The sequence below is a fragment of the Cibotium barometz genome, chromosome 22, assembly GCF_041138505.1.
Source record: "Cibotium barometz isolate CiBa-2024 chromosome 22, ASM4113850v1, whole genome shotgun sequence".
NCBI classification, from domain to species: Eukaryota; Viridiplantae; Streptophyta; class Polypodiopsida; order Cyatheales; family Cibotiaceae; genus Cibotium; species Cibotium barometz.
This window is the reverse complement of record NC_141067.1, coordinates 41,675,769-41,688,927: the sequence shown is the minus strand read 5'-3', so window position 1 is coordinate 41,688,927 and position 13,159 is coordinate 41,675,769. Positions and strand designations below refer to the sequence as shown.

Here is a 13,159-nt window from a genome sequence, read left to right as displayed (position 1 = left end):
GTATTTTTGGTACCTTTTGTACAGTTTCTCCATGCTAATATTATAAATATCTTTCTCCCAAAAAAAAAGAAAGAGAAATTGAATAAGTTGTAGATTAAGATGAACCTTATCTTTTCCCCATCCCTGCTTTAAGCCCTAGGTGGGATGGGGTTAATTAAAGTGAATATATTTGCGCCTACCTCTCCTAATTAAACTCAATCTTTGCGCTTGCTACCCCTGTAAGCCCTATGCGTGACAGTGCTCTTAGCCACGAGATTTGTGTAGCTAGATTGATGAGTGAGCATTAGTTAAGTTTTGAAATTTGGTGAGGGCGCCATCATTCATGGTGGGTTGAAAACGTACCTGCTAATACGTACCTTGCCCGCACTATGGAAGTTATGGAAGCACCCTTGCGTTCAGGTCGCCGCGTTCAAATAAGTGCACCAGCGAGTCGCGACTCTACCACTGCAAGTTGCAAAGGCATCCAAAGTTTTCTGAACTCCCAGGGCAGTGGCGGGAAGATAACGCAAGGTGCACGGGACTCACGCCCGTAAAATCCTCCTAGATTTCGCCAGGCGGTCGTGTATGAGAGTGTGTGTGAGTGCGCTGTAGAACAATCCAGAGCTGGGACGTGCACTGCAATGCGCAGTGTACCCCGCATCGGCAGGTACGTGAAGCACGTCGGAAACCGTAAGCTATTATTAAGAGAGTGGAAACCGTAAGGTTATTAAGAGGGTGGTGCTGGGCCACACGTGCCAGCCTCGCCCGACGGAGTTCTTTCCCTTCTTGTATTTTCCGTGACCCGTCCTCCCCCTCCTCAAAACAGCGATTCTCATACAAATAAAACACACGACCGACCTGCTCTTTTTTTAACACTACCTGCAGCCTGCCGCGCTCACACCCTCGCACTTGCACGATCGGCCAAGCCAAAATGACGTCGTCCCGCACCACTATTTCCCGATCAGCTGCAGCCGCCGACATGGCTCCTCCCCTTCATCTGTTGGTTGATGATCCTGCGCCTGCGGAAAACCGACCATCATCGGGGCCGCTGTCCGCCACCCAGGGCCGCGCCACCAACCCCATCAGTCGAATCGCGAAGCCCATCAACCGCCGGCTCACCTTCTCCAAGCGCCGCAACAGACTACGAAAGGAGGATTACGAGCTCTCCGTCCTCTTCGATGCGGAGGTGGACGTCGCCGCCACTGGAACGCTCTTCGAGTTCGCCAGCTCCAGGTAGGGGCCTTCGTCTAAGTTGTCCATTGTATAGTGAATTAAAGCTTTACTGCGTTTTCAAGAGTGAAACAAATATTTGGAATCTCAAGATTAGATGAAATTATAAATAAACGGCTTTCTCCTTTCTCCCTTAGTAAGCCCCAAGGAAAGGTGCTATCTCTTGTTAAAAACGATATGTTCCAGTGACTATGAAAATGTTTGCATAGCGCACATCACGTGTCCCGGCTCAAGGTTCGTGAACTCCTGGAGTTTATCAAGATTTTATTCATCAGTAATCTCACTCAAAATATAATTTGGGCCTTAATTTGCGTCTTGATTTTCAGAAGTATAAGGAGTGGAGAGCTACATATTCAGTTTTTTCAATTAAAAGGGAAGTGCTTTGTTTTGATAGCTTGATATAATTTGAAATGTGATTGTAAGCTTCAATGTGATGAGCTATTCTCATGAAGTCATGCATTCATTAAAACTTTGGTCATTATAAGCAAAACACTTGTACAAGATTATGTAGTATATTGCCAATGAGGTGATAGCTCAACTGGTGAAGGTGTTTGCCTAGGATCAAGAGGTCCTGGGTTCAAAACCCCCCCTTCTGCTTCCTCGGCGGACCTACGGGTGGATAAATAAGGGCCTACGGGCGGCTGTCTATGGGCAGTGAAATCTCGTAACTATGGGACGATCTTGAGCCAAAGGCCACTTGAAAAAGAAAGAAAGAATAGGTAGTATATTATCATTTCTTTGGTCTTGCAACACTAACCTTGACAAAAACACTTCAATACAAATATGTAGCATACTGCAAAGGCACATGAGCTATAAGAACTAGAGTACAAAATGATGTGATGTGTATGAAAAAATTGTATCTCTTCAGAATGGTGATATTATGAGTTGTGATTATAAACTCGTATGATTAAGTTGATCAAAACGTAATTTGTAATGCTCATGACATCATGCATTCATTAAGAATCAAAATCTTGAACATAAAGAATTAAGGGGTTGCTTAAAATCATATATAATATTGACATAAATCTTAAAAGAAGGATGTATTATCATTATCATAGGAAATATTTTGTCCACAATTAATTTGACCTTGAAACATTGACAATAAGTAAACACTTCTATAAGAACATGTAGGACAGTAGATAGGTGTGTGAGCTGCAAGCAAGCAAGAAGAGGGCATAAGAAGAGCTCACAAGTAAACTATTATAAGGAAATGATAGTGTATTGCTTATTGTTAAAAACGAACAACTCACTAGTTCTCACACTAGGCCGACCAAACTTAAAAATGATATGGTCTCTGTTACTAGTCTTAAGCAAACATTTACACAAAGTCCTTAGACTTTCCCTATTTGACATTAAGCACAAGGTAAGGATGCTTTATACGTTTTGACGCCGTCTTACACAAAAGAGAAGTGCACGTTCGAGCAGGTAAGATGGCAAAGCACCTTATGGTATGGAAAATTTTGTGACATGTAGTATATCTTGCAAGAAAATGTTCTTGAGACCATTACTATAATGTTTGCATTTTCTTTATCCTATCAAGGTTATTATCCTATCGTGTGTTCTTTTACTTGAATTTCCTTGCATGTTTTAGATGAAACTTGAAATTGAAGTGATCTCAATGAGAATTCTTACCATATATAGTTTCTATATTCGACCAAAATACTATGTAACATAGTTTTGCATTTCATTGTATGGATCAATAATCATCTTTGTAAATTAAAAAAAGAAGAAAAGTAACCATGAAGACCAGAACCTCGTTTTTTCTACCTACCATAGATCTTTCAAAGAGAATTAAAAAGTACGTATAGATGTTTACTAAGGTAATACTAAGTGAATAAATCGAGAAAATACCGCCATTATCTCACCATTTTTTCACAACAAAAAAAGTGAGATTTCACGGTACACAAAACATGTCTATATTATGGGCTACCACACCTCCAAGAGGGAACTCAATGCATTCACCTTAGGAAAGAGCAATAAAACACAACTATCATAGGGCACTTACCAATGCTTCGAACCTGTGTCCCTTGAGGTCTCCAAGCTCACTTGAGGTCTCCAAGCTCACTTTAGAAGCTTGAATTCTCCAAGCTCCACCTCCCCGCTTTCACCGTAGAGTTGCTCATACCACCACACAAGGCAATCACTCTCTCTCACTCCTCGATACAAGCATGCAACATATAAGTCTTGATTAAGGAGGATGATAATAACAATTAGCATTAAATGAAAACTTAGTAATACTACAGATGATTGAAAATAGAGACCACACATTGCATTGATTTGATGCCTCTTTAAATAGGAAGAGATACATGCATTAGCTTGGCTCTAATGGTACTAACCTTTTTCATAATTATCTCCATGATTATCTCCACTGCTTGCTTGATTAGGAGCCAAGATTATCTCAAATGTAGGCATGTAGCCAAGATTATCTCAAATGTAGGCATGTAGCCAAGAATATCTCCAATGTAAGGCGTGTCTTTTGTTGTACATCTATGATCTTTAACAAGAGTAAAAGGGCCAAGACTAATGCCTCAATAACCTTTGAGATTTGAACTCTACCAAGAGGATGTTCATGTGTGCATGTGATGGAGCATATCCAACATCCTCCTTGATCCATACATGGAACATGAAAACATAATGCAATAGCATAGCTCCTATGAGCATAGCTCTACACAAAAATGCATGAGTCCTAGGTATTTTCTAATCATAGTGCATCCCTCCAAAGCCCCATCATCACTCCATGAAACATAGTGCCTCATGTGCACTATCATGAGTTGGGCATACAGACCCAACACTCCCATCAATCTCCCCTTTGAGGGCTATATGGCCAAGTGAGAGACAATCTGGGAATAGACATATCACATAACCTACATCATCGGTGGTTAGAGGTGATTTTCCATATGGAAAATGGAGAGTAGTACATGGCTTTTAAAAAGCCCATGATGCCTCTTCATCATCATAAGCCTGGCATTTACATGGTTGCATAGTGCAATGTTTTCTTCAAGTGTAGACGTGCTAGCAATGTTTGCTACACCTTTGTTGTAGCATTTTTCTGCAAGATGTCCTAGCTTTCCACATGTTGTGCATTGAAGCTTTGGTTTATCCTTGTGATAACAATTCTTTGCAAGATGGCCAATCCTACCACAATGAGTGCATTGAGGAGGTTTAATATTCTTCTTTTAAGTGAGATATGCTTAATCCATCAACTTCTCTTCAGAGGCTTCCTGTCGTAGTTGTTTCTTTTTATATTCTTCCACCCATAAGAGAGGACTCCACATCTTGAATTTTCAGATCCGGAACATTCAGAAGTGTAGTTACAATATTATAATATTCTTCAGCCATACTGTTTAGCAATAAAGCTATTGCCTTGATATCTTCTAATTGTGTAAGGAGACTTTTCATCTTATTAAGACGATTGGGAAAGGAGTCACCGGTCTTCATAGTGAGCCTAAAGCTTTGTAGCTTCAGATTTATCTTTGAATTCTTTCCACTAGTACCAAGAAGTCTATTAAGAGTTTGCCATGCTATTTTAGCTGACTCTATGTTTGAAATATGATGTAAATATTGATCGCCAACAAGCCCAAGTGCTAGAATAGCAAGTGCCTTAGTGTCAGAGAGTTCCCATTGTGCTTTTCCTTCCCTTATGGTGGGTCTATCATTTTTAGATGTAGTAATTACTTTCCACAAATCTTTCTTTTGAAGGATAAACCTTTGCCTAGTCTGCCAAGTATGAAATTTTTCCTCAATAAATCTTTCTAACTGTGAAGTTTTAGACATGATGGCAAGGTCTTACTTGAGAGACTCTCTTCGAGCAGTGTCTAATGCTGAGGTAGAAAGAGATTAGTTATCCATCACAATTCCATACAAATGTTTGTGGCAAGAAAATCACCTAAACCAATATATTTGTCATAATTAAAATACCATAGTTTTCTATCGAGCCTTGATTTTAATTTTTATAATCACTCTTTTCCTCGTCTTAAGAATTTGTTTAGTTGGCTGATTTACCAAAGCTTTACAGTCAAATGAAATTTGTATGATTTCTTCACATGATCTAGTCATATCATCAATAATTCAAAGAACATTGCAAAAGAGTGTTCAAATACTTGACCTTCAAAGAAAACCACCTTGTATTTTGTTGTCGCATATCCGGTTGAGTTGAGCAGAACTGAAGGAGATCAATTCACCAAGGCATGACTGTGATGAGAAGATGAGTTTGATTTTTAATAGGCCTTATTACTAAGGCTTATAAACCTTATGAAAATTATTTACTTCAAAGCCTTAAGAAAACTGGCCACATGGCTTGGGTATCACTACCAGCAAAGAGCGAAGCTGGCCGTGTGGCTCAGCTCAGGTGTTGGCAGCATTGTTCTTAATCTGCCGGTAGCATCTAGCAGGTCTTTGGCCCATGGCGATGGAGTGGAGCACGGATGTGGCAGCGATGGCAAGCGCTCAGAGAGAGTCGATAGAATTCTAATGAAGGAATGCACAGGCTACTCTAATCGAACTTGGCTCTGATACCAAATCTTGATTAAGGAGGATGATAATAACAATTAGCATTAAATGAAAACATAGTAATACTACAGATGATTGAAAATAGAGACCACACATTGCATTGATTTGATGCCTCTTTAAATAGGCAGAGATACATGCATTAGCTTGGCTCTAATGAGATGATTAGGTACTAATCTTTTTCATAATTATCTCCATGATTATCTCCATTCCTTGTTGGATTAGGAGCCAAGAACATCTCCACTGCTTGCTTGATTAGGAGCCAAGAATATCTCGAATGTAGGCGTGTAGGCAAGAATATCTCCAACGTAAGGCATGTCTTTTGTGGTACATCTATGAGCTTTAACAAGAGTAAAAGGACCAAGACTAATGTCTCAATAACCTTTGAGATTTGAACTCTACCAAGAGGATGTTAATGTGTGCATGTGATGGAGCATATCCAACAAGTATAGAGAAGGCACAAGTGCTAGAGTTCTCTCTGTCAATCTCTCTCTCAAGAGACAAAAGCAAGAGCTCTCAATAGCACGAACGAAAATTGTGTCCATTGATTATGAGAAAATGCCTTGTATACAATTGGTCCTTATTCACACTTCGGCGCCCAAAACATACTTAACTAAGGACTTGGATGGCCAATATCTCATAATGTATAACTTTTATAGTGCCTTTGCATGACACTTATTAATGTCCTCAAATGGAGGAGCATATTTGTTAATCCAAAATGGGATTAACATCTCCCCCTACTTGATATAGCTTCTGTCCTCAGAACCTCTTACCAAGGTCAAAAGGACTGGTCGCCAAAATCGTGATGATAGAAGTTCTGGTACGACTAAAGCTTTTTCAGGGTTCTCATGAATGTAGCGTGTGATATCCAAAACCTAGTGTCGACCATGTCCTCGAATGTGACATGCATATATGCTGGTAGACACCTTAGGCGATGATAATATAACATCATGCCTCTATCATCGGTCCTTGATTCATGTCGAACTCCAGCTGATCAGCACCATATCCATCATATCTTTCTTTGGGTTGATCTCTCAAGACCACGAGCAGTTTTAGGAATCGAACACTAGCCATAATTATCGGGTCCGGGATATGGCGCCATGCCTATATCCAATTCAGTATCTACTTTCTTTTCTCTCCTATATCTGTAAATGTTGCTGGCATGAAGATGGGGAAGTTATAGCAGACATGTGAGTCCCTTTGCTTTGCCTCTTGAAACTCCAATGGTGTCCACCTTCTCTTTAGTGGCATGTACAAGAGATCTACTCTTTGTGCTGGTGGTGCACACATATATTGATGGCTATACTCTCGTATTGTAAGATAATCTTTTCTCCAATCTGGCTGTATTCTGAAATCCTCTAGAATCATCTGTGATAATTGTTGTATAACCCCCTCTTCTGTGGATTGGATTGGCCTTCCTTCACCTGCGGAAGCAGTAACTGATCATAAATATCACAATCCTTATTTTCAATAGATATGCCAAATGTGGATTTGCCATCTTGGTGTTTCGTGCCACGTTGGACCATAAACTGCCATCTCTAGCCAAACGTAGTAGCTCTTCTAATTATGGTCTAGGTGCTCAAAGAGGATACGGTACATAGGGTTGTTTTGTTGGTGTGACATCTGATTATGCTTTGGGTAGGATCCACCGAGTAGGTTCAAATGGTGTTATTTGCATTAATACCTTGAACATGAGCTTTGGTTTGAGTAGCAGATTCCCGGCTCTTATGAATCCTTCGTACTCTGCAGCACACAAGGACTTGAGAATAGATTCATTAGTAAATGGTTCAATTACATCTTGTGGGGGAGTGTGACTTACCCCTTGAGTTGGCCATGGGGGTGGAGATAGTTAAGCTGCTGGTAACTCCTCGAGGGTGAGAGTGCTAGTGGGAAATTCTAAGGGTTGAGAAGGAAGAGTAGAAAAAATACAGTCCGCTTGAGATTTGTCAACAGGCAAAGCATTTGGATATGGATTAAGTAATTGATTGGCAACATTAGAATATACGGGGTAAGTAGGATTAAGTGATAAACTTGATGTTTCTTCTTGACCATGTCTTGAATTTGGGGGTGGGTGGTTGGGTTTGTGAAGCTTCATAAAGTCTTGTAGCTCAGTTATATCCTCTGGATTTATGTTGGAATACTCAATACGTGTTTTATCAAAAGTATAAAGGACGTTGGTTAATATGGCTTTTAGATGTTTGTAGACATTATGATATAGTCTTACTTAGAATACCAGAAGGATGATATAAAGAGGACTCACATAGATTTAAGTGCTAATGAGTATTATATACCTCTAGCCACCCATGGCTTCTGATCCATTGATAGCTTTGGGCTACAACCTCGTAGTTGGCCAGTGTGTCAGGAATATCATCTGGAACAAACAGGTCTAATTATCGACACTATTGTCCAGGATTTCGCAGTTTTGTAGCACCCATCACCAACTACAAAGGTTGAGCACAATGGGGTGCAAGGGATAAAAGTAAATATCTTTAGGATCAGTTAGTACTAAGTCCCTTTGAAAAATTCCCATGATGAGGGTAGGATCATCATCATGTTCTATGTTTTAATGAATAAGTGTTAGTTCTCCTAGGCTTAGGTCATCAGACAGGTGTATATCGTATTGAAGTAAAGAGAGGGTTAGTGTAGACAAAAAGAGAATCATAGTTTGAGAAGGGGCCTGAGGAGTTACTGGCAAATTGACCTATCTCCAAGGCTCACTCAAGGAGTAGTCACATCTCGTCTGTGGGTTCTTGTCGTTGGCTGTGTTCTTGGATGGCTAGTTGGCGTTCCAACTCTTGGATGCGCGAGTCCTTGGTGGTGAGAAGGTTTGAAATAGCTGTTTCTCTCACCATCTTGGCAGCACCTAGCTCTTCAAAGCGCCTTGTTGCTTCTTCTTATGCTCGTCTCATGGTAGCTTCCCTTCCTTAAGCCTCTGTAATCCTTTGAAGTCTTTAGGCAGCCAAATTTTGACTTTCTTGTAGGCATATGCTCACTTATGGTAGCGCTATGTGTGAACAAGGTTAAACCAAGGGCACTTTTTCCCATGTGGTTTTTTCCCTTGGACATCAAGTGTGAAAGGACACTCTAACATATAATATTTTGTACTTCTATACTATATGGATGTGGCACACATGCAAGGGTTGACTTGCATTTTGTGGATACCACAATTTTGGCTCACACACTCTCTATCTCTCTCTCTCTCTCTCTCTCTCTCATTTCTGTGTGTGAGCTATTCTAGCCTCCACCTAACCCTAATGTGCAGGTTTGTGTGTGTGAGTGGTGTCAGAGCTGGGAGCTGGGAGAGCTGGCCCTGAAATTCTGCTGCTGGAAGAAAACTTGTAAATTTTCATCGCTCTGTAGATTTTCGTTGCCGTCCGTCCGACAGTTCTGTCGACGCAGGTTCCGTCCGCCGTCGATTCCAACCGACGGTTCTGCCACCTCTTCCTCCGTCAACCAAAGCCGACGGCACTACTGGGGAGCCCACCACTGCCGCTCAGCCCACCTGGCGGTGCCTCCCTCTCCAGCCGGTGGAGATACTGCAACCAGATCCGTCGTCGCCCACCAGCGACCCTGCTCCGTTGTGTTTCGACCGTCGCTGCTGTCGCCCAGCAGTGACCCCGCTCTGGCTACCCTCGCTGTTTTGTTCTAGCCGCCCTCTCTGTTCCGCTCCGGTCGCCTTCGACATTTCATTATGGCCGTCTGTTGTCTCCCATGCGCACCCGCCAAGGACTCCAGCGCCGTGCCCAGTAATCGGCTCCCGTCCGTTCTGACTTGCCTATGGCCCCCGACTCCAACGTCGTGCTCACCTTGCGCCTATTGCTTCCATGCGTTGTTCGCGCCCAGTGCTCTTCATCGCCTGCACGACACTTGCCCAGCACCCCGCCTCCTCTGACTGGCCCGACACCTACCTCGTCAGCTGTGTGTGCCCTCCTCGACACCTGCAGCTCCGGCACACTCTGCACGCCTCCATCTGGCTGCCACGTACATGCACCCGCCTGCAACTCCAAGTGCTTCTCCTCATTGAGTTCCCAGCTCCGCCGGCTCCCACCATCAGCTCTAATCGCCTGTGTGCTCCCCACCTAACATCATTTACACTCTGCAACTACAAGGTATTTCTAGTACACATTTTTGGTCAAACCCAAATACAAAATTTGCAGCCATTTCAGTGTAGGTCATATGCAAATTTTGTAGACACCTCTGTGCAAGTCAGATTCAAAGGAAAGTTGCAGGTGCAATTAGGGGGGATTCAGATCAGCCAGCCCCAACACAAGAAAATCCTCATGTAGAACATGTGGAACAGCTAGCCATTCAGCCCCCTTCTATGGAAGAAGTGGAAGATCTTGTCAGGGAAAAGCAAACAGCCATAGACACAGCCATGTCAGTGCCAAGATGGTTGCTGAAAACTTTGCAAGAAAGCAAACTTGCGCTCCACTCACAGGTAGAACAAGGGCTAGTTCCAGCCATGCTTTGAATATACATCGTGGGAGTCTGCATTAGCAATGGGTGGTCTCTTTGATTCAGAAGAGTCTTCTTCTTGTGAAGAAGCACATGAGAATGAACATTGTTTGCAAGCTATGCAAGTTGAAATTTCTTCTATCATGAAGAACAATACATGGGATCTTGTGGAATTGCCTAAAGGCAAGCATGTAATTGGAACAAAGTGGGTGTACAAAGTCAAAAGAAAGTCTGATGGTACTATTGACAAGTACAAAGCATTGTGGCTAAAGGCTACTCCGAGAAAAAGGGAATAGATTATGAAGAGACTTTTGCTCCTACTTCCAGAATGACCACAATAAGATCAGTGATTGCATTGGCTGCACATAAAGGATGAATAGTGCATCAGTTGGACATCAAAGCTGCATTCTTAAATGGGGATTTATAGGAGGAAGTATATGTAAATCAGCCCATTGACTTTGTAGTTCCTGGTGAGGAACATAAAGTATGCAGGTAACACAAAGCATTGTATGGGTTAAAGCAAGCTCCAAGAGCGTGGTATGCTATTTTCTTTGTATTTGGAGGTATTTGCAACAGTGGCCACTGGGTGGAGTTATGGCACGTATACTATTTTATTACCCTGGCAATAACCTTGTGCCATTAGCAAGTCCTTTCGAACCCATTGCTTACGAAGGCTTTATGGAGTGTTGTTTTGTTTGGAGTACTACCAACTTACCTATGAAGACCATTTCTATCCCTTGTCTTCTCTTTGAACCTTTCTTTTGATGCCTTATTGACGCCCTTCCTCATCCTTGTAGTTTGAAATTCTTGACATATGATCGTCGGCCAACACATGTTGTGTCCCATTTCTCACCGTAACTGTGAAGTCAAATTTCAATAGTAATAGCAACCAGTGTGTGATTCTTCATGGTGCAAGGCTTGTTCAGCAAATATAATAAGGCCTGATGGTCTAGGAAGAACATGAATTGTTGGCCAATAGGTAATGTCGATACTTCTTGACTGCATAAACCATGGCCAACCCTTGTCGCTCTGTGGTGGTATAATTCGCCTCTGCATCATTCAATTAGCGACTAGCAAAGTAGACTGGGTAGTCTGATTTGAACTCACCACGGTGTGGCAATACGCATCCAATAGTAAAGTTTGATGCATCAATATGCACATGAAATATAAGGTCCCAATTAGGTGGTCTTAGAATTAGCGTGCTAGCCAGTGCTTGCTTCAATCTATCATATGCTTCCTGGCATTCCTTAGTCCATTCAAAGAGAATGAGTAGCTTATATAATGGTCTGGTGATTTTAGGATAGAAGATTATGAAGCGGCAGTCATACCCAACATGTTGATTTCATCTCTTTGTAGTTCCAAGCAAAACAATCCTTAAACTCTTTAAGGAGAGTAACAAGCTTATTCTCTTCAAATGGAGTCAAGTCCTTAGTGATATAAATAGGTTTGGTTTTCTCCCTTAGTTCCACAATATCAACTTCCTTGACTTTATCTAGGCCATCGTATGATGTGGACAACCCATCTTCCTTAACTCTTTTTGCCATCAATTGGACCACCTTTCGTTCGTCTCAATTGTGTAGGTTTTGAAATGTTCTGGTACTCAAAGCAGGCCTGGTTTATCCTCATTCTCACTTTTTGTTTTAGCCATAACTTTCCTGACCTCTCGCTTAGCTTCTGCCAAAGCTCTGCCACCAAAGCTTTGTTTATTTTTTGGTGCCCAGTTTTATAAGCTTAGGCATTTTCGATTCTTGAAGGATGAATTCCTCCTATGTTTCCCTTCAAGTGATATCTTACTCAGTTCCTAACCCCAATTCTTAGAAAACTCATCGTGTACCTTAGTGGCTTCGAGGTATCTTAACCACTTGACATCCGTGGGTTTTCTTCGTAGTAGGGCATTTCATCGAGTGATATATCATTCTTGCTTTCACCATCTTCTAAGGTGTTGGGCACTAGTACGGCCCTGTGATCTAGTCCCTTCTATGCTAGAGGCCTCCTCTTCTGATTCCTCATCAATGGTTTGCCAATTGACCATATTGACAGAGGTAGTGGAAATAGTTCCAGATTCCACATATTGGGTTCCTCAGGGTTGCATCACATCTATGGTAGCTAGCACATGCATCGAGTTTTCACTAAAATCCAGAGGAGGAAGTGATGCATACATTTCCATTTCCTCTTCCTCTTTGTAATTTTCCACCATGAGCTGGCATATTTATACGGATGTGGTTCGTTCGGTTGTTGTGACCGAATCATTACCGAACAATTGCCCTTCCATGGGGTGTGCTTTCCATGTTCTTAGATTTATCTTTAGAATTTGTGAATCCCTACGAACATACACATGGTCTAAAGCCCAATTGTGCACCAATTTGGATTCCCTCATGGTCTCCCCAATATTATGCCACATGAGTCTGGTTGGCATAGAAAGTCCATTACTACAAATGTATTATGGTAGAAAAACATAAAGAGTTTGAGTCTCACATTCTCTAAAACCCAATGGGCCTTGAAGATGTTCTGTCTGCCATTTTAATGGTAAGATATACTCTTTTTTGGATCGGTTTTTTTCCAGTTTTCCAACATCATTTTGTGATGATGCTAACCCCCACCCCATCATCCAAGATAGCGAATGCGTGGTATCCATTATGATGATTGGGATCATAGAATTAGTGTTGTCACTTTTGTAATAACGCCCCAACTGATTAACTAGTATCTAGACGACTCTTGTTGTTCTTTCCCTTGTGTGTTTTAAGGTTCTTTCTTCCAAAGGTAAGAGAACATCCTCTGTAGTGTTGGCTGGCCTTAGTCCGCTTTCTATCCATTCCTTTATGTCTTCCCATAATGTTGGTGAACTACATAGTAGCAGTTGTCCCAATGGCATTTACATGGAAGTAAACAATATGGCCGCGAGGCTGCCTACATCTCTGGGTTCTTTCTTCCAAAGGTAAGAGAACATCCTCTATAGTGTCGGCTGGCCTTAGTTCACTTTCTATCCATT

The 13,159-nt window shown here is 41.8% G+C and overlaps 1 protein-coding gene across 2 annotated transcripts in view; it reads left to right on the top strand.

Annotated features, from left to right (window-relative positions):
• The first annotated feature begins 751 nt into the window (after positions 1–751).
• The window catches only part of LOC147626618 (MADS-box transcription factor 23-like), a 68,871-nt gene continuing 56,463 nt past the window's right edge, over positions 752–13,159 (top strand). For both annotated transcript variants that reach the window (XM_086816964.1, XM_086816963.1), the window contains exon 1: positions 752–1,212. In XM_086816964.1, the coding sequence (XP_086673090.1) occupies positions 911–1,212 (302 nt within the window). In that variant the 5' untranslated portion in view covers positions 752–910. The remainder of the gene's footprint in view (positions 1,213–13,159) is intronic.